General features: G+C 47.9%; 3 protein-coding genes across 5 annotated transcripts in view; 1 reads left to right on the top strand and 2 right to left on the bottom strand.

Annotated features, from left to right (window-relative positions):
* The window catches only part of SNRPE (small nuclear ribonucleoprotein polypeptide E), a 302587-nt gene that overhangs the window by 278792 nt on the left and 2103 nt on the right, over positions 1-21692 (top strand). The window contains exons 1-2 of one of the 3 annotated variants that reach the window (XM_049831892.1): positions 20895-21004; positions 21159-21185. In XM_049831892.1, the coding sequence (XP_049687849.1) occupies positions 20951-21004; positions 21159-21185 (81 nt within the window). In that variant the 5' untranslated portion in view covers positions 20895-20950. Of the gene's footprint in view, positions 1-20894; positions 21005-21158; positions 21186-21692 lie in introns of those variants that run through there. The other 2 variants (XM_049831893.1, XM_049831894.1) reach the window with 2 other exon arrangements.
* Positions 6584-9382, bottom strand: LOC126051946 (zinc finger CCCH domain-containing protein 11A-like; the record flags this gene model as incomplete). Its single annotated transcript, XM_049831882.1, is given in 7 exon segments — positions 6584-6648; positions 7184-7320; positions 7623-7663; positions 7665-7825; positions 8274-8397; positions 9024-9143; positions 9329-9382. Coding segments are annotated over 7 exon segments (702 nt in total), but the record flags the coding sequence as incomplete, so codon positions are not given.
* LOC126051926 (zinc finger CCCH domain-containing protein 11A-like) lies at positions 14173-20851 on the bottom strand. Its single transcript, XM_049831825.1, has 9 exons — positions 20647-20851; positions 18513-18611; positions 18168-18261; positions 17890-17957; positions 16877-17344; positions 16153-16226; positions 15128-15452; positions 14645-14814; positions 14173-14244 (listed from the first exon to the last, which is right to left on the bottom strand). The coding sequence occupies exons 1-9, from the start codon at positions 20849-20851 to the stop codon at positions 14173-14175; spliced, it is 1575 nt and encodes a 524-aa protein (XP_049687782.1).

Raw genomic sequence — 21692 nt, 5'->3', positions numbered from 1 at the left:
GACAAGCTCTTGCTAACACATCTCATTCTCTGGATGAGAATCTGAAGCCAAGTTGTCCACAGCTGAAGCAGAATAGCCAGAATTTCCACTCCTTACAGTTGTTTTAGTCAACTCTACCTGTTAAATACTGTCTGGACATACATACACATACCTGTTTATGCACACACCAAGAGCGAGTGATGATAAAGTCAGCAAGAGTGAGAGTAAAAATTAGAATGTGGGGCTATTTGCCACAGCAGACTGCATAGAAAGTCTCTCATTTTGAGGGAACCGGCAAACCCAAAAGATCTACGTAACGGTTTGATGAATGTGCCTTCAAGGCTGATGCTTTATAACACGAGGGATTTGGGGGTCAGCACACAAACAGGCATACCTACCTACACGCATACAGTATCAACGTTTCTACACACGCGAGCGTGCACAGCCTATGTTGCACGATATCCGTAGCGAGAGCAACTCTCAGCCCTAATCGGACACGCGGAGTTGCAATCAATTAACAGCAGGGAGACAGCAGATCGAGGATACCGCAAGCTTTGAGAGGCAGGGAAATGCTTCCTTTGCAAGTGGCATGGCTGCATGATACCAAGAATTTGGGATGACTTTGATTTTTAGGAAAGAATTTGTTCTCTTTTTACATCAGAGCCAATGCTACAAGTTTGCCTTCATACGCTCTTCTCTAATCCATATATCCATCATCATGCATTGCAGCAAGATCACGGAAGGTTTGAAAAGATGGCTTAGGTCCAGTTCGACAGCTGATGATTTTTTGGTGCCTCCAGAGCTGAAACTGATCTTCTTTAGCCACAAGCAGGTTTTCTTCATGCGAAGTCAGATACTTTGATTCTTACCCTTTTAAAGATACTAAATGCCATAAAACCTGCAACCACACCAGATAAAGCTCAAATTCAAGCGGTTCTGACCCCTTTCATTCAGACGCTGCGCGTTTCTGTGCAAGTATTTCTGACTCTCTTGGACAAAACGGAATGAAATGGTTCTTACAAATTAATAGCAAAAGGTTGGAACCTTCTACTCACACAAACACTAGCGGATTTTCAAGGAGGTTTTTTTTTTTTCTGGCAGGGAATTTTCCCAAATCTGAAATAAAGAGAGGACAAGGTGGGTTCTCATGTTAGTTATTGGGTTTTGACTGCTTGTCAAAGGGAAGAAAAACAGTTGTTAAGTGCAAGGGTTCCTTCCCTTCTTCAGTATTGATGGGACTATTCACTTTTCACCCTTAGCACCTTCGAAAACAGACTGTTGTGTCATGCAGATTCCTACGCATCTCCTCCTAGAAATTACTGGGTGTGCTGCTGATGCCATTGATAATTAAATGAAATTTCAAGCACGATTTCCGCAGTTTGCACAAGCCAACTCCTAAATGGAAGGCAAGTAAGGACCACTGCTTTGCCCAGCAGAGGCATTCCAACACAAATCAGGAGGAATTCACGGTCTAGAAGGTGCCATTTCTTTTCCCTAGGAAGTGAGACACACCTGTATAGTGCAACTTTACTATATCCACCACCATGGGGGGAACAAGAGAAATCCCCTCAGATCTAGCTCTTTTGAATGTCCAAGCAGCTCAGCATTCCACTTGTCGCCTTCCATATTCCTGAGCAGGAGTTTGACTGGACCCCTCCAGCCACCCGGGCTGCAGAAAAAGTGCAGCGCAGCCCATCCGTTGTTACGCACATTTGAAAGACAAAGACTCGTCTCAGGCAGAGGCAGATTCTTTCTCCTTCACGTTCAACAAAACCACCAGCTCAAGAAACAGCAGGAACCGAGACCTAGCCCGTATCCGCTCACTGTACTCCAAACTCAACCCTCTTCACACCTTTCATGCTTTAAAGCCTTGCTACGGGGAAGGCTCACGCAGCCAGGTTTCAGGCATCGCTCGGCTTACACAGACATACTGACATACCCAGCTGTTTCCTTGATTTTGGTTTGGAGTGAATTTCCTCTGCGTCGTCCGGCACCAAGTTCACACATTCATCAAAGCCCTAAAAATCAGCAACAAAAGCCGCCGCTGAGCTACGTGCCCTGCTCTAAACTTCAGCAACAACGACACAAACTATCGTGAGCTGTGCTGACGTGGGCTGGACAATTAAGACTATTAATTGGAGAGGCACCCCCCACGCTAGTTTTTCCTGACAGGAAGAAACAGTTTTATAAATTTGAAGAACAACCAACAAAACACCCAATCCAAAGAGATCCTGAGACTCACAGTGATGCAGCCTTCTAGCCGCATGCTCGGAAAGACCCGTCCGGTGTGCCGCCCCGCTCCCCACACGGCTCAAAGGGCCCTGCGCAAGAAGCACCAGGACGTTCCTCGCACACGGGGCCGAAGCCGCGGCAGCCCGGCGGTACTCACGTTCTGCAGGTAGCGGAAGATGAGGTTCTGGAGCGGAGCGTTAAGGACGCCCCACAGACAGACCACGCACCTGCACCTTTCCTGCGCCAGGGTTTGGTAAAAATGCTGTTAACTGCTGTCATGGGGAACAGCTCAACTACCGGTGAAGGCGGAGGCGGCCAGGCTACATTTAATACAGGACCTTCAGGAGAATACGGGCATAACAGAGAAAAATAAAATATTTACAGAAACCATGGCATACACCAAACCTCGTCTCCACGGACAGAGCCTAGGCCGGGGACAGTGAAGGCTGACAACAGAGCAGGAGGAGGGAAGCAGCGAGGGGAAAGCCTTCCTCGCCGGGCTCTCGCGCGCTCTTCCTCTCTCCCAAAGTCCACGAGCGAGCGACCGACCGACCGACCCATGCTGGCAGAAACTCCATGCTTGCTCCCAGCGGGAGAAAGTCCTTTGGCAGGATAAAGCATCGGCAGCTTGGGGCTGGGTGACCCTTCTGGAGCCGGAACAGCAGTTTGCTCAGTTTTGGTTTCAGACCTTTCCTCTAGGAACAAAGACAGCACAGTGGACTATCAAAGCACGCAAGTGTTTTCTTCCAAAGAGAAAGTATTGACAATCCACTCCGACAACCGATTTTTCCTCTGCCAGCAGCAAATGCCTGAGGGCCGCCCCACCTTCACAAATCCTCGTAGGAAGAGACTCAAGTTCTTCAAAACTTTAAGAAAATGATTCAAAAGGTAGCTGCTAGGGAAAACGATCCCTGGTGGCAGGGTACACAATAGACCCCAGTCTCAGCTGTCTTCTGCAGGGTCACAAATTCAGACCGCATGTCTGACCAGCAGGGAAGTTCAGGACAACTGCGTGCAGGTACTCCCAATGTCTACCAGTTCACCTGTGCTTTAAGACTCCTTGCAAAGCCTCAGCTAGAAAAAGAATCACCTCTGGGTATCCAACAAAAGAATCAGTTTCCATTTATTTCTTTCTTTATTTTAAGCCTTAAGACTATGCGCTTCAGGTGTCCAGCATTTCAGCAAGCTCCATGAGGAGCTCATCCTCATCCTTCTCTGGGTCCGGGTCAATTATCTCTTCCAGTTTGCCTCCTGAGATCTCCCAAAGAAACTGCTCAAAGTCGTCTTCTACAGAGAAGGGGGCTTCCCAGGCCCCTGTGGAGCTCAACCCCTCTGTCTTTACTGCTACTCCTGAGGAAGCTGAGGTCGAGCTTGAGACCTCTGACGGTGCCACAGAGTCTGCCGGGCTTCCAGGATGCAGTTCAGGACTGGGAAGAACAAGAAAGAGAGCAAATCAGTGTATGACATTCCTTAAGCAGAGAGATGTTTTCTGCAAACCAGCTCTTAAAATGGTAGTTAATCCCTCCTACCCCTCAGCCTTACGCAGGGATTGTTATTCAATTAACCTGGGGCTGCTTCTAGAGTCCAATGTACCAGCAGGTACATTTTGCAGTTTGGGGATTTATCCGCGAAGACACAGCATCTGGGGTCTGGCAAAGAAGGTTCCGTTTTTGTCGCCACAGGCACTTTGCCACCTTTACTAATTTGACTGCAAAAGGGTGACCAAGTCAACCTCCACAGGCGTTCAGAAAACCCAAGAAGCCACTGAAAAGCTGTACCAACTTGCAGCATTTTCAGACAAGGATCTAGATAAGCGGTCCAGCCAGCTCCTAGAAACTTATTATTTCAGACGAGTTTTTCCTCTGCTGGATTTTGGCATGAATTATCTCAAAACTCTCATTTTTCCACGTGTGAAAAAAAAACCCCAACAACCTTCGTTTCACGTGAAAGGCACACTGATGAAGCGAAAGAACAAGTTGTGGTTGTTACCTGGTTTGGGGTTTTCGTCTCCCGCCTATGGAGAAGAGGCTGCCCTCTGGCAAAGCCGGAACAAGGGCCTAGGAAGAAGCAAGATGGTTTTTATGATACACAGGTCAAAGACTGCTTTGCAGATTCTTCCTCCGCTGCTTCTCCTCTGGCACTGCTGAGCCTTAACCAAAATACAGAGCCAGGGCACACCTGAAGAAAAGTTAGCATTCCCTTAACGTTTACTAACGACCTTGGGTCTTCTTAAAGAACGCAGCAATTAAAGGACATGGCAGAGCATTATGTAAACACTGCCATTCACCTCGTAAAGAGCAGAAAGGTACTACGAGCGTCCTGTCGACCACTTTTGGATTTAAAAGGGAACGGAGACCCGTAGAACATTTCAGTCTTCCATCTTTTCTCCAAGAGGAGGCTACAACTTGGGCATAAATTTTACTAGGGACCCACTACTGCCTCAGCCGCTCTCCTTACCACAGCCGCTTTTTTAGCTGAAGGCTCCTTTGTATCGCCACCAGTGGCACTCAGTGGCTTCACAGCCGCCACGGCAGACGGATGACTCTCGGCTGCCTTACATTTCAGTGGCTGCTTTCTGGGGAAGGTGGCTTTCCCATCCAAAGGCTTCAGGCACCCCTTTGGTTTGGCTAGAGTAAAAGGAAGAGAGAATTGATACCGTCTTGCTCTGCCTCAGGAAAAAAAAACCCAACAAACAAACAGGTTCTCTTAACAGCGCCACAGTCCTTCTAGTTAAGTGTATTTAGCCAGCAGCTAAACAGCACTCGAGCTTCAGCACTCGAGCAAGAGGAATCAGGCAGGGTTTTTTAAATTCACTTTTAGGGCTGTATGAAAGCTCATGGAAAGACAAAAGGGGAAAGCATACTTAATAGCCAGTTCGTACCTGTCTCTGTACGGCTCTGTTCAGAGGGCAGTCCTAGCCTCTCCTTCAGAGACCTGGGGACTTGAACTACAAGAGAGAACAGAAAAAGTTCGGCAGGCTGCATAAATCTCCATTTGCTGTTCACGTTTCGAAATGAGAGCCGTCACGTCACTGGGATTCAGAGCTACCTTGAGCCCGCAACCAACACGCACAAAGAACCACTAGAAGAAAGGACAAACAGCAAACCTAAACAGAAAATCTGTGCATCAAATCCCCATGTCTGCTTAGTAGCTGCACCTCTCTTTGGTGCTTTGTCAGCACTCTCCAGAACCTCTGTCTTCTTCCCCAGCCTGTCAGCAAGCTTGCGCTTTAACGGAAGGACACTTTTACCAGCTTCAGAAAGAGAGGAAACAAGCAATACTTTAAGAACGTTTCTCTGGAGGCGGATTTTAGAACAGCCAGCCACAAACTTCCATGCTTCCGGGGATCTTTTCTTAGATTTGCCTTTCAGCTGATAACCAAATTTGCCACTTCTGCCTGCCGTCAATACACATCTCTGCCAAAATGTATTTTCCTCCGGCACGCAGCAAAAATACCCTTCAACATAGTCACGTTTAGATGAGGGCACCCGAACAACGCCTCACAAAAAGCTCTTCCTCTGGAGGCTTTCCGTTTTCCCATCCTCTCGCCAAGATTCAGTTGAATCACAGGCTCCTCCCCTAAGACAAAGACTAATCTAGCTCTTCACTGCACAGAAGCCAGTAGCCACTAAGAGCATTGTCCTTCTAGCCCACGTCCCGGCAAAAGGCACTCTTCTGGTAGCCAAACCACAGAAACGAGTGACTACGCGTAGTAGTAGTGCCCCACGGTTTTTGCCTTTCAAAGGAATTTGTGCAGATCTGAACACCACCACTTATACACAGACTCGTATCACGCTACTGTCCGCAAGAGCCACCGTCAGCCTGGTCAACGCTTCAAAAATTGGCTACTTGTATAATACCATCTTCTATAGGTCTGCCCTTGCATTACTGCCCGGTTTTCCCAGTTATCCCCTTATTTGCATACTGACACTCGTATTGACATTAGCCTCTCTCTCTGCTGCTACTGCACTTCACCCAACCGCTACTTCCGCCACGTGCTGTCGACACATTAGCTCATTCACAAATCTCACTCAACTTCAGGAACATGAGAGTCCAATTAAGCACACTGGAGGGTCTGTAAGGTGGTGTAATACATGATGAGCTACAGCTTAATGTCAGGCTGATAAAAACCCCTTCTGGATCTTTTACTGCAACACAACAAACTGAGCACCTACAAATGCCAAATATTTGCAATCAAACCAGGGCCTGGAAGCCTAAAAGCATGGTTTCCATTAGAAAAGGCAGCACCAGCAGGCTAACGTGTCTGAATTATCCTAATTATTACTTAACCTTTCGGTTGAGGAGCCATGAAATGGAAACAATAGTAGTCACTACAAGTAGGGGATATTAACTCACCACCTTGGCTTTTTGTTTTTTCCTTTAGTTTCTCCAATTTGATTTCTTCAAGTGTTTTTATTCCAAAATTTAAATTGTCCTCTGAAAACAGAAAATCATTAATGAAGCTGAGGCCTAAAGGCACATGTTGAAGAGCACACATCCTCAAGCTTCTGACAGCTCAGAACCCTTCCAAAGTCTTCCAAATAAACCCTCTCAACACTCCCCACCAGGACAAAAAGCCATAGAACGGATGGGTATTTTGGTAAGCGATTGGCACCCTTCTTCACCCCTCCTCCCACCCTACAGAGTAAAACCTGCAGTTTTAAGCGTTTTAATCCATCTACACGATATTAGATTCCATTAGACATGGCTTCTTCCCACAGTGTTTGAAAGGACACATTTGCAGGCATTTCAACTCCACGCTGTGGCTCTCTTTTGTTTTACAAACGTCTACAAGGAGGAGTTGACCTGTCTGACCCAAGGGACACACGACAGTATTAGACAGGAATGAGCTCGTGGAAATAACTGACTCCATCCAGCTACCCGATGTTCTACTGTAGATTTAGAACATATCACTTTGGAGTTCATCGTCAAGTTCTCCTTCCAAGCCATCCTACTACAGCTGCTAGAATACCTTGCTTTGTATCAGCCCCGCGTTTCCCAGTAGAAATTATCCGCGATCCACTACGGGCTTGTGTTGCTGGTTGCTGGACAGGTGTTTTAGTTTCATCTCCTTCTTCAGAAAGCTGCTCTGAAAGTCCAAAATAAAACCTCTTCAGTTATGGAGCAGGGATTATACAAGGCGTTTCATGCTCATGTAGCTCGTACAACGACGTTTCAGTCCACGGTTCATATTCTGTTCGCATTCTTAACTACAAGCAACTGTTTGCGGGAGGTGTTTTTTAAACAGCTGCATTGACTTGACAGGCTCATACAAGCGAGAGCTATACCGGGGAAAAAAATATTTAAGACTCCAGACTCTCGTCCGTAGCTTTAAACACGACACAGTTCAGGCACTCTGTGAAGTTATACATTCACCTCCAGTAGAAATGCCTTCAGTAAGCAAAAAGTACCCATCTTCATCGTCATCTGCAGCACTGATTACAACTGGCTGGAGGATGTGTAGGACTTGGGACCTTTTCAGAGCTTTCCACTTTCATCACCCCCCTCAGCTGCGGAGTGGGACTTGACTGGACAGAAAGTGTGTTTTGCTGCAGTGACGCCTGAGCCATTTTCACATCATCTTCTGCAGGCTCAGGTGGACTTGGAAGCGTAGCTAGAGGAAGACGAGGACCATCTCTCATTTGGCCATGTAAAACTGTCACCCCGACCTTGCACTCACTGTCTAGATACGGTAGATAAGGTAGACAACCCACCTGGCTGCTGAATTCAGAGTTTCCTATTCCCCACCCCTACGAACACACTAGGAACAACGGCTTCCCTTCACACACTCATCTCACCACCCTACCCTCCAGAAAGGATGAAATGAAGGGAAAGCCACCTGAAGTGCAAAGATCACACAAAGCACAGAGAAGCTGAGCGTGAAAGAAAAAATTAAACACCAGAATTACAGTCCGTTTAGCTGAGAGCCTGTGACTGCTCACTTCTCCCTACGCTCATCAGTGAGCAGTTACTTGATGCCTTCTACGGCATTGTACCCACTCCGAAGTAATATTCAGAATTAATTCTTTCATGCTTAAAGGAAAAGGGCCCAAGAAACTCACTTTTGCTTGGCGGGAAGAAGCGCCCATCAACATAGCGTCCTTTCGTGTGATGGAACGCGCAGTTGGATTTCTGACAGCCAGCTGGTTGATTCTCCCAGTAGCAAGGAATCTCACTGCGCTTTTTCTGAAGACAGAAAGAAAGAAAAGCTCGTGGTAACACTCGCCTTAGGCTTGCTAAGAGACATAGTTACACGTCATGCCAGAGACAGGGCTATCGCAGTGCAGTGCGGAAACATCATTCCCAAGGGCAGTCTATCACTGAAAGCATTTCAGGGCAGATCGACAAAGCTTGCGTAAGCTGTAACTACTACATATTATCTAGCTTTCCTGTCGTTCCGTTGGAGAAGTCGCGGGCTCGCACACATCAGTTCAGGGTGGGTTAAACTAAGACAATGTGCAAAATACTGGGATTATTCAGAGGGGAAAAATGCCTTGAACTGCCTAGCTTGAATCTATCTCAAGTTCTCTTTCAGAGCCTTATTTCCTTCCCATCTTCTCCCTCCCCGCCCTGTGCTACCCCAAGACGTCAGAACAACGCCAGCACCTAATACAAAAATGTCTTGCTGAGGTATACCTCAGAAATTGATTTTTCTTCCCCCAACTTCCTCCCACCCCCCTCCAAGTAACAGAAACCAGTATCATTTGAAAGCAAGTAAATCTAGCACGTACAAGCACATTCAGTCTGCCGACAGCAAGGAAAAATGCTTTCAGGGATTTAGTTGGAGAACACATCTTTAGGCAAACACTCACATCGACTTCCATGTGTCTCAATCTGCAGGTAGGCTTGAAACAGCGACCCTCCTGCCACCGCCTGCACACTCTCTCACTTCCCAGAGCAGCCGCACAGTGGCGGAAGGAACAGCTGTCTCCCTGTAACCAAAAGGAAACCCACAAAGAGGAAATTAAAAGAGTACAGCCTCAAAAATTATCCATGCTAGTAGAACTGGAAGCAGAATCTAACTGCTTCTTAAGTTAACAGACATCTGGATGTCTCCGCCCCCTCCTCTCCTAAAAACTCAACAAGAAACCCCAAAGCAAAAGCAGCCCAAACATACCTTGTCACAGGTGGAATAGAAATAGAAGTAGCAGTCGTCCCCTTGCTTGGACATAATCGACACCGTCTGAGAACGAGCTCAGGTTCGAAGGGTTCGCTCTCAGCAGGGACTTCCTCCAGTCCTCGTAAGAGCTGCCTTCGCTCTTTCTTGGACGGAAAGTCTCCTGACGGCTCGATCAGTCAAATCGTCTTTTTCAAAGTAACCCTAAAGAAAGGTATCAGTAAGTGAAAAAGGAGAAACAGTCCTACTCCCCGGTCTAACCTTTTTTGTTGCACCCCAGCTAACGCACGAGAGGAGTATTATTGCCCCTACCTGTGGGTTATAAAGCACAAAGTATTTCACTTGGGCAGTCTCTCTTGCTGCTCTGCTTTGTGCCTTTAATCGCTTACAAAAATATTAAAGATGCTTAACGCCCCCCCTGTTGATTAGGACAGCCAGATCACAAGGAAGGCAGAGCCCCAGGAACTACGTGTTCTCATCCCCCTTGTCAATCCGTCAGCCTTACCCCAGACGCAGACAGCTGCTGATGATTTACCTGCTGGTCACCGCACTCCACTAGCCTGACAGCGCCCTCGGTGTCACAAGTTACACAGAGAATGCTGCACTATGATGCGTATGCAAACCACCCATCATGTCGTCTGAAGCGCAGGACAAGCTCTTGCTAACACATCTCATTCTCTGGATGAGAATCTGAAGCCAAGTTGTCCACAGCTGAAGCAGAATAGCCAGAATTTCCACTCCTTACAGTTGTTTTAGTCAACTCTACCTGTTAAATACTGTCTGGACATACATACACATACCTGTTTATGCACACACCAAGAGCGAGTGATGATAAAGTCAGCAAGAGTGAGAGTAAAAATTAGAATGTGGGGCTATTTGCCACAGCAGACTGCATAGAAAGTCTCTCATTTTGAGGGAACCGGCAAACCCAAAAGATCTACGTAACGGTTTGATGAATGTGCCTTCAAGGCTGATGCTTTATAACACGAGGGATTTGGGGGTCAGCACACAAACAGGCATACCTACCTACACGCATACAGTATCAACGTTTCTACACACGCGAGCGTGCACAGCCTATGTTGCACGATATCCGTAGCGAGAGCAACTCTCAGCCCTAATCGGACACGCGGAGTTGCAATCAATTAACAGCAGGGAGACAGCAGATCGAGGATACCGCAAGCTTTGAGAGGCAGGGAAATGCTTCCTTTGCAAGTGGCATGGCTGCATGATACCAAGAATTTGGGATGACTTTGATTTTTAGGAAAGAATTTGTTCTCTTTTTACATCAGAGCCAATGCTACAAGTTTGCCTTCATACGCTCTTCTCTAATCCATATATCCATCATCATGCATTGCAGCAAGATCACGGAAGGTTTGAAAAGATGGCTTAGGTCCAGTTCGACAGCTGATGATTTTTTGGTGCCTCCAGAGCTGAAACTGATCTTCTTTAGCCACAAGCAGGTTTTCTTCATGCGAAGTCAGATACTTTGATTCTTACCCTTTTAAAGATACTAAATGCCATAAAACCTGCAACCACACCAGATAAAGCTCAAATTCAAGCGGTTCTGACCCCTTTCATTCAGACGCTGCGCGTTTCTGTGCAAGTATTTCTGACTCTCTTGGACAAAACGGAATGAAATGGTTCTTACAAATTAATAGCAAAAGGTTGGAACCTTCTACTCACACAAACACTAGCGGATTTTCAAGGAGGTTTTTTTTTTTTCTGGCAGGGAATTTTCCCAAATCTGAAATAAAGAGAGGACAAGGTGGGTTCTCATGTTAGTTATTGGGTTTTGACTGCTTGTCAAAGGGAAGAAAAACAGTTGTTAAGTGCAAGGGTTCCTTCCCTTCTTCAGTATTGATGGGACTATTCACTTTTCACCCTTAGCACCTTCGAAAACAGACTGTTGTGTCCTGCAGATTCCTACGCATCTCCTCCTAGAAATTACTGGGTGTGCTGCTGATGCCATTGATAATTAAATGAAATTTCAAGCACGATTTCTGCAGTTTGCACAAGCCAACTCCTAAATGGAAGGCAAGTAAGGACCACTGCTTTGCCCAGCAGAGGCATTCCAACACAAATCAGGAGGAATTCACGGTCTAGAAGGTGCCATTTCTTTTCCCTAGGAAGTGAGACACACCTGTATAGTGCAACTTTACTATATCCACCACCATGGGGGGAACAAGAGAAATCCCCTCAGATCTAGCTCTTTTGAATGTCCAAGCAGCTCAGCATTCCGCTTGTCGCCTTCCATATTCCTGAGCAGGAGTTTGACTGGACCCCTCCAGCCACCCGGGCTGCAGAAAAAGTGCAGCGCAGCCCATCCGTTGTTACACACATTTGAAAGACAAAGACTCGTCTCAGGCAGAGGCAGATTATTTCTCCTTCACGTTCAACAAAACCACCAGCTCAAGAAACAGCAGGAACCGAGACCTAGCCCGTATCCGCTCACTGTACTCCAAACTCAACCCTCTTCACACCTTTCATGCTTTAAAGCCTTGCTACGGGGAAGGCTCACGCAGCCAGGTTTCAGGCATCGCTCAGCTTACACAGACATACTGACATACCCAGCTGTTTCCTTGATTTTGGTTTGGAGTGAATTTTCTCTGCGTCGTCCGGCACCAAGTTCACACATTCATCAAAGCCCTAAAAATCAGCAACAAAAGCCGCCGCTGAGCTACGTGCCCTGCTCTAAACTTCAGCAACAACGACACAAACTATCGTGAGCTGTGCTGACGTGGGCTGGACAATTAAGACTATTAATTGGAGAGGCACCCCCCACGCTAGTTTTTCCTGACAGGAAGAAACAGTTTTATAAATTTGAAGAACAACCAACAAAACACCCAATCCAAAGAGATCCTGAGACTCACAGTGATGCAGCCTTCTAGCCGCATGCTCGGAAAGACCCGTCCGGTGTGCCGCCCCGCTCCCCACACGGCTCGAAGGGCCCTGCGCAAGAAGCACCAGGACGTTCCTCGCACACGGGGCCGAAGCCGCGGCAGCCCGGCGGTACTCACGTTCTGCAGGTAGCGGAAGATGAGGTTCTGGAGCGGAGCGTTAAGGACGCCCCACAGACAGACCACGCACCTGCACCTTTCCTGCGCCAGGGTTTGGTAAAAATGCTGTTAACTGCTGTCATGGGGAACAGCTCAACTACCGGTGAAGGCGGAGGCGGCCAGGCTACATTTAATACAGGACCTTCAGGAGAATACGGGCATAACAGCGAAAAATAAAATATTTACAGAAACCATGGCATACACCAAACCTCGTCTCCACGGACAGAGCCTAGGCCGGGGACAGTGAAGGCTGACAAGAGAGCAGGAGGAGGGAAGCAGCGAGGGGAAAGCCTTCCTCGCCGGGCTCTCGCGCGCTCTTCCTCTCTCCCAAAGTCCACGAGCGACCGACCGACCGACCGACCCATGCTGGCAGAAACTCCATGCTTGCTCCCAGCGGGAGAAAGTCCTTTGGCAGGATAAAGCGTCGGCAGCTTGGGGCTGGGTGACCCTTCTGGAGCCGGAATAGCAGTTTGCTCAGTTTTGGTTTCAGACCTTTCCTCTAGGAACAAAGACAGCACAGTGGACTATCAAAGCACGCAAGTGTTTTCTTCCAAAGAGAAAGTATTGACAATCCACTCCGACAACCGATTTTTCCTCTGCCAGCAGCAAATGCCTGAGGGCCGCCCCACCTTCACAAATCCTCGTAGGAAGAGACTCAAGTTCTTCAAAACTTTAAGAAAATGATTCAAAAGGTAGCTGCTAGGGAAAACGATCCCTGGTGGCAGGGTACACAATAGACCCCAGTCTCAGCTGTCTTCTGCAGGGTCACAAATTCAGACCGCATGTCTGACCAGCAGGGAAGTTCAGGACAACTGCGTGCAGGTACTCCCAATGTCTACCAGTTCACCTGTGCTTTAAGACTCCTTGCAAAGCCTCAGCTAGAAAAAGAATCACCTCTGGGTATCCAACAAAAGAATCAGTTTCCATTTATTTCTTTCTTTATTTTAAGCCTTAAGACTATGCGCTTCAGGTGTCCAGCATTTCAGCAAGCTCCATGAGGAGCTCATCCTCATCCTTCTCTGGGTCCGGGTCAATTATCTCTTCCAGTTTGCCTCCTGAGATCTCCCAAAGAAACTGCTCAAAGTCATCTTCTACAGAGAAGGGGGCTTCCCAGGCCCCTGTGGAGCTCAACCCCTCTGTCTTTACTGCTACTCCTGAGGAAGCTGAGGTCGAGCTTGAGACCTCTGACGGTGCCACAGAGTCTGCCGGGCTTCCAGGATGCAGTTCAGGACTGGGAAGAACAAGAAAGAGAGCAAATCAGTGTATGACATTCCTTAAGCAGAGAGATGTTTTCTGCAAACCAGCTCTTAAAATGGTAGTTAATCCCTCCTACCCCTCAGCCTTACGCAGGGATTGTTATTCAATTAACCTGGGGCTGCTTCTAGAGTCCAATGTATCAGCAGGTACATTTTGCAGTTTGGGGATTTATCCGCGAAGACACAGCATCTGGGGTCTGGCAAAGAAGGTTCCGTTTTTGTCGCCACAGGCACTTTGCCACCTTTACTAATTTGACTGCAAAAGGGTGACCAAGTCAACCTCCGCAGGCGTTCAGAAAACCCAAGAAGCCACTGAAAAGCTGTACCAACTTGCAGCATTTTCAGATAAGGATCTAGATAAGCGGTCCAGCCAGCTCCTAGAAACTTATTATTTCAGACGAGTTTTTCCTCTGCTGGATTTTGGCATGAATTATCTCAAAACTCTCATTTTTCCACGTGTGAAAAAAAAAACCAACAACCTTCGTTTCACGTGAAAGGCACACTGATGAAGCGAAAGAACAAGTTGTGGTTGTTACCTGGTTTGGGGTTTTCCTCTCCCGCCTATGGAGAAGAGGCTGCCCTCTGGCAAAGCCGGAACAAGGGCCTAGGAAGAAGCAAGATGGTTTTTATGATACACAGGTCAAAGACTGCTTTGCAGATTCTTCCTCCGCTGCTTCTCCTCTGGCACTGCTGAGCCTTCACCAAAATACAGAGCCAGGGCACACCTGAAGAAAAGTTAGCATTCCCTTAACGTTTACTAACGACCTTGGGTCTTCTTAAAGAACACAGCAATTAAGGGACATGGCAGAGCATTATGTAAACACTGCCATTCACCTCGTAAAGAGCAGAAAGGTACTACGAGCGTCCTGTCGACCACTTTTGGATTTAAAAGGGAACGGAGACCCGTAGAACATTTCAGTCTTCCATCTTTTCTCCAAGAGGAGGCTACAACTTGGGCATAAATTTTACTAGGGACCCACTACTGCCTCAGCCGCTCTCCTTACCACAGCCGCTTTTTTAGCTGAAGGCTCCTTTGTATCGCCACCAGTGGCACTCAGTGGCTTCACAGCCGCCACGGCAGACGGATGACTCTCGGCTGCCTTACGTTTCAGTGGCTGCTTTCTGGGGAAGGTGGCTTTCCCATCCAAAGGCTTCAGGCACCCCTTTGGTTTGGCTAGAGTAAAAGGAAGAGAGAACTGACACAGTCTTGCTCTGCCTTAGGAAAAAAAAAAAAAACAAACAAACAGGTTCTCTTAACAGCACCACAACCCTTCTAGGTAATTGTATTTAGCCAGCACAAGTACACTGCCATTTCCCAGATTCTCAGCAGTATTTTCCACACCGTAAACTCTGTTTACCAACAAGCCATAAGAAGGTGCAAAGAAATTACAAAAAGGAGCCAGAGTTACAACGTGAAAATTGTCACCCCCTGCCTTTCTTTCAAAGCATGACCTAAAGTAACTCTTTAACATACAGTCAACACTTACTTTCAGCTTTCCATTCCAGAAGTTGAGCTGCCCCTTTCCCTGGTGATACGGCAGCACCCTTTCCGGGGCTTTCCACCCCATCTCCCGGAGATTTCACCAATATCCTCTTTGGAAGCTGATAAGCTGACCCTGAAACCACACTGGATTCAGGACTCCCTGATGCTGGAGTTCTATCCTTGATTGCCTGTTCAGTAGGAGACAGCACAGCAGCTGCTTCCTTCTGAAGCTTCTCTTCTTGGCGTTGCTTCAGTTGCCGCTTCTCCCACATTATCTCTTCAAGGCTCTTCACTTGAACTTTAGAATTAGTTGCACTCTGATCAGAGGGCTACAGGGAAACAATAGAAGAGGACTAAGAGGACAAAAATCTATGGAGATTTCATTAAGAAAATCTCAGTAGCAATCCCTCTGAAACAGCTCCATGTGGAACAGAGCATGTTAATACTATTCAGACCTGACATTTTTCCCCATAAAACGTTCCCTGTGACAAGATCCATGCTTTGCTATGGAAATAGTTTCAAAAGCCTACACTTCCCAACACAGCAAGCTTCTTCAATAGAGCAGAAGACTCTAGCTGTAATCTATTACATTCTTTTTCAGCAACAGGAAGCCATACAAGCTCCCCCAAGACAGCATTCCCTGACAGACTCATTTCCTCTAATACAAACCTCTAGCCTTTTCTATTAAAGTTCTTAGCCCAGGATTTTAAGATCTCCTTCTTCCAGTCTCACAGATAAAGTCACGGAGACGAAAAACATTAACCTTGCAGATTTTATCTGGTGCTAATAGGGTTTCTTATTCACTGTCAGGTATAATAAGATTAATTCAAAGCTTGGGGTTTAACACATTGTCTGGAAATCCTATTCAAAGGAGTGACAGGACTTGCGACAGCACTGCAGCGCTTACCAAATGCAGAAAGGTAGGAACACACTCAAACTGGGAGCATGCAGCCAGTTACAAACAAAACATAACAAAATGTATCCAAAACTGTATGAATAGATAGATGTATGTCTTCACAAAGGACTCACCTCTGCAGGTGCAGAGACAGCTTTGGAAAAAGGCTTGCTCAATTCCACTGTCATCTTTTCTTCTCTTCCAGGTGCTTCAAAACAAGCAAAAAAAAAAAAAAAAGATCATCATTTTGTCAACAGCAGAAATAAAGAATCCTGGCTACCTCTGTTTCCTTGTTCTGTTTATTTCCTCACGTCTAATAATGGGACAGAGGGAAAGGCTACAGTAAGTAATCCCTGCACCGTTTGAGCTCTCCTTCCCTCAGTCGCACTATTCTCTTTTTAGGTGGCTTATATAATCTTAACGATAGCTTTAGTGCTCTGCCAATTTTGACAAAAACTGGCCCTCACATTAAGAAGTTGATACATGCTTTGCAAACATAGATACATCAATAACTGCATTAAACAACACATATGCCAAAGAGGATGGTAAGCCTGGATTCAGCCCAGGGAAGATCCCATACCACAAGCGGATGGCAGAAAAAACAGAAGCAAGAAACTAGGCTACAAAGCCCCTCAGTGGAAGAATTTTCCAGTGGGAAATACAGAAAGCTATCACGTGATTCATGGAAAATAATATGGTTGCATATTCTGGCACTGCCTTGCCTTCTGACTTTGCAGCCTTAAACTCTTCTACCCTCTACGATATGCAGAGGGAAAAAGCAAAGCAAAACCTGAGGAAACTGAATTTGCTTGACAGGGGAAGCGCTTCACCAGGGCAGGTATCAAATCACCTTATTACCTATTAGCTTTGTGATCCGTAACAACCTCCTCCCTGTTGGGGCAGGTTCAGGTTGTGCCGGTGGAGCTGGCACTTTTCCTCCACTCTGCTGCATCCGCAGAGCTTTCTCCCGCTTGATTTCTTCCAAGGTTTTAACACGCACTTCTCCTGCTGGCTTGGCTTTACATGACGGCTCTGCCGGGCGCACTTGGCTGAGCACAGACGGAGCAAGTATGCTCTGCTTCTTGGGTTCGCTCTCAACTTTTGCCTTGGTAGCAAACTCTTTTGTTTTTTGCTTCTCTCGTTCCAATCGCTTGTGGTTTTTTTCAGCCAGGGAAGGTCTTGCACCCAAGCTGGCATCTTCTGTTTTACAACGTCCTTCAGTCTGGGGTTTCACTTGAGGTTCTCCTCGTCTCCTATTAGTGCTCTCAAGTTGAATTTCCTCCAGTGCTTTCACATGGATCTCTCCTGCTGGCTTAGCAGCCTTCTCTGTCATCATCATCAAAAAAGAGAAGCACCAACATTTAAGCAGAGCCCAGCAATAGTTAAAGTCTCCAAAATCTGTCACAGTACTAAGGAAAACTAGGTTTGCGTGATGCCAAGAAGGCATCTTAGGACAGCACCATTCTGCACGGTATTCTCCTCCTTTAAGCCACTTGTATTTTGAAAACTAGTGCTATCCGGTGAGAGGGGCGACAAAAAAAGCATTACTTTATTTTATTTCGTTACTTTCTCAGACAGTTGTCTCTCTGTTCGCATCTCAAACTCCTGCTCCTGGCAGTGCTTCTGTCCTACTTGTGCGTAAGCATACTGCAGCTTCTGACGGTTCACAGCAGTTTTCAAGCGGAAACTTTGATGAGGCACAAGTGGACAACACCCCCCCCTAGAGCCAGATCTCTGACAGTGGCTAAACAGGACAGCTTCAGCACTCAAGCAAGAGGAATCAGGCAGGGTTTTTTAAATTCACTTTTAGGGCTGTATGAAAGCTCATGGAAAGACAAAAGGGGAAAGCATACTTAATAGCCAGTTCGTACCTGTCTCTGTACGGCTCTGTTCAGAGGGCAGTCCTAGCCTCTCCTTCAGAGACCTGGGGACTTGAACCACAAGAGAGAACAGAAAAAGTTGGGCAGGCTGCATAAATCTCCATTTGCTGTTCACGTTTCGAAATGAGAGCCATCACTTCACTGGGATTCAGAGCTACCTTGAGCCCGCAACCAACACGCACAAAGAACCACTAGAAGAAAGGACAAACAGCAAACCTAAACAGAAAATCTGTGCATCAAATCCCCATGTCTGCTTAGTAGCTGTACCTCTCTTTGGTGCTTTGTCAGCATTCTCCAGAACCTCTGTCTTCTTCCCCAGCCTGTCAGCAAGCTTGTGCTTTAGTGGAAGGACACTTTTACCAGCTTCAGAAAGAGAGAAAACAAGCAATACTTTAAGAACGTTTCTCTGGAGGCGGATTTTAGAACAGTCAGCCACAAACTTCCATGCTTCCGGGGATCTTTTCTTAGATTTGCCTTTCAGCTGATAACCAAATTTGCCACTTCTGCCTGCCATCAATACACATCTCTGCCAAAATGTATTTTCCTCCGGCACGCAGCAAAAATACCCTTCAACATAGTCACGTTTAGATGAGGGCACCCGAACAACGCCTCACAAAAAGCTCTTCCTCTGGAGGCTTTCCGTTTTCCCATCCTCTCGCCAAGATTCAGTTGAATCACAGGCTCCCCCCGTAAAACAAAAACTAATCTCTTCACTGCACAGAAGCCAGTAGCCACTAAGAGCATTGTCCTTCTAGCCCACGTCCCGGCAAAAGGCACTCTTCTGGTAGCCAAACCACAGAAACGAGTGACTACGCGTAGTAGTAGTGCCACACGGTTTTTGCCTTTCAAAGGAATTTGTGCAGATCTGAACACCACCACTTATACACAGACTCGTATCACGCTACTGTCCGCAAGAGCCACCGTCAGCCTGGTCAACGCTTCAAAAATTGGCTACTTGTATAATACCATCTTCTATAGGTCTGCCCTTGCATTACTGCCCGGTTTTCCCAGTTATCCCCTTATTTGCATACTGACACTCGTATTGACATTAGCCTCTCTCTCTGCTGCTACTGCACTTCACCCAACCGCTACTTCCGCCACGTGCTGTCGACACATTAGCTCATTCACAAATCTCACTCAACTTCAGGAACATGAGAGTCCAATTAAGCACACTGGAGGGTCTGTAAGGTGGTGTAATACATGATGAGCTACGGCTTAATGTCAGGCTGATAAAAACCCCTTCTGGACCTTTTACTGCAACACAACAAACTGAGCACCTACAAATGCCAAATATTTGCAATCAAGCCAGGGCCTGGAAGCCTAAAAGCATGGTTTCCATTAGAAAAGGCAGCACCAGCAGGCTAACGTGTCTGAATTATCTTAATTATTACTTAACCTTTTGGTTGAGGAGCCATGAAATGGAAACAATAGTAGTCACTACAAGTAGGGGATATTAACTCACCACCTTGGCTTTTTGTTTTTTCCTTTAGTTTCTCCAATTTGATTTCTTCAAGTGCTTTTATTCCAAAATTTAAATTGTCCTTCAAGATCATTAAGTCCAACCATCATCCATGCACAGTAACCCATGTTCTGGAGTACCCCGTCTACGTGCTTTTTGAATACCTCCAGGATGGTGACTCAACCACTTCCCTGGGCAGCCTATTCCATTGTCTTGCAACCCTGTCAGTAAAGCATTTTTTTCCTAATATCCAACTTCAATCTCCCTTGCCTCAACTTGAGGCCATTTCCTCTCATCCCACCTCCAGCCACCTGACAGAAGAGACCAGCACCCCCTCACTACACCCCCCACTTCAGGCAGTTATAGAGAGCGATAAGGTCTCTCCTCAGCCTCCTCTTCTCCAGACTAAAAAGCCCCAGCTCTGAACCAAGTAGTCGAGGTGCGGCCTCACCAGTGCCGAGTACAGGGGAACAACCACCTCCCTGCTTCTGCCGGCCACACTATTTCTGATACAGGCCAGCACGCCGTTGGCCTCCTTGGCCACCTGGGCACACTGCTGGCTCATATTCAGACGGCTTCAACCAGCATCCCCAGGTCTTTCTCTGCCAGGCAGCTTTCCAGCCACTCTTCCCCAAGCCCGTAGCGCTGCATGGGGTCGCTGTGACTGAAGCGCAGGACCCGGCCCTCGGCCTTGTTGAACTTCATACGATTGGCCTTGGCCCATCGACCTAGCCTGCCCAGATCCCTACCCTCAAGCAGATCGACCCTGCCTCCCAACTGGGTGTCATCTGCAAACTTGCTGAGGGTGCACTCGATCCCCTCGTCCAAATCGTTGATGAAGATATTAAACAGAACTGGCAACAATACTGAGCCCTGGGGAATACCACTTGTGACCAGCCCCCAGCTGGATTTCACCCCAGTCACCACAACCCATTGTGCTCGTCCATCCGGCCAGTTTTTCACCCAGTGAAGAGTACACTTGTCCAAGCCATGAGACGCCAGCTTCTCAAGGAGTGTGCCGTGAGAGACAGTGTCAACGGCCTTGCTGAAGTCAAGGTAGGTAACATCCACAGCCTTTCCCTCATCCACTAGGCGGGTCACCTGCTCAAAGAAGGAGATCAGGTTGGTCAAGCAGGACCTGCCTTTCGTAAAGCCATGCTGACCAGGCCCGATCCCCTGCTTGTCCTGGACTTGCCATGTGAGCGCCCTCAAGACAAACCGTGCCATAATCTTCCCCAGTAGCGGGGTCAGGCTGACAGGCCCGTGGTTCCCTGGATTCCCCCTCTGACCCTTTTTATAAATGGGAGTCACATTGGCAAGCCTCCAGTCCTCTGGGACCTGCCCTGTTGAGCAGGATCGCCGGTAGACGATGGAGGCGGGGGGGGGACGACGACAGAGGGTCCCGGGGGGGCTCCCCGCTGCTCGCCACCCCGCCGCGGAGCAGTAGAGACGCAGGTCCTCCCAGCCGCCTCGAGCGGCCCGGTCCGCCAGCATCCCAGGGCTCCTTGCGCGCTCCCGCCCTGCTTCGCGGCTTCCGGTGGCGGCGGCGGCGGGAGCGTGTGTGGGGCGGCGGCAGCAGCAGCAGCCATAGCCATGGCGTACCGCGGGCAGGGCCAGAAGGTGCAGAAGGTGATGGTGCAGCCCATCGTATCCTTCCTGTGGCGGGGGGGGGGGGGGCGGTCTGGCGGGGGCGGGGGCCTGGGCTAGGCGGGCAGGAGCTGCTGAGTGCGGCCGGGAGGCGCCGAAGGGCCGTGTTGCCGAGGACTCGTTGCCGTGCTGCGTCCTTAACGCTCCGCTCCAGAACCTCATCTTCCGCTACCTGCAGAACGTGAGTACCGCCGGGCTGCCGCGGCTTCGGCCCCGTGTGCGAGGAACGTCCCGGTGCTTCTTGCGCAGGGCCCTTCGAGCCGTGTGGGGAGCGGGGCGGCACGCCGGATGGGTCTTTCCGAATTCAGGATGGGGATTTTGGAGCCGGTCTCGCTTGAACTGAAGAACTTGCTGTCGTTGCGATCCGTGAGAAGAACAGCTAGTTCCGAGTTGGGCATTTTCCCATCTCACCTTAAGGAGTTACCTTTGTAAGAGGCGTTTGCTCTTGCAGTCAGGTGTGCAGGGATGTTTTCCGTGACAGTCTTAAAACCTGTGCTGTTGCGTGTTTGCCATTGAAGGCAGAGAGGATTTCCAAAATAGTCTACCACCTTAAAAATGACTGAGGACATAACTGAAACCATGTGTAAGAGTTACTGCCTCGAGTGTTACAAAGGTATCGGCAGCAAGGAGTTCTTAATGCACAGGAGAGGACAAAATTGTGTGGAGTGTTTATGTTTCCATTTTCTTC

Source organism: Accipiter gentilis, chromosome 29 (assembly GCF_929443795.1).
Source record: "Accipiter gentilis chromosome 29, bAccGen1.1, whole genome shotgun sequence".
NCBI classification, from domain to species: domain Eukaryota; kingdom Metazoa; phylum Chordata; class Aves; order Accipitriformes; family Accipitridae; genus Astur; species Astur gentilis.
This window is presented reverse-complemented; position numbering and strand designations above follow the sequence as displayed.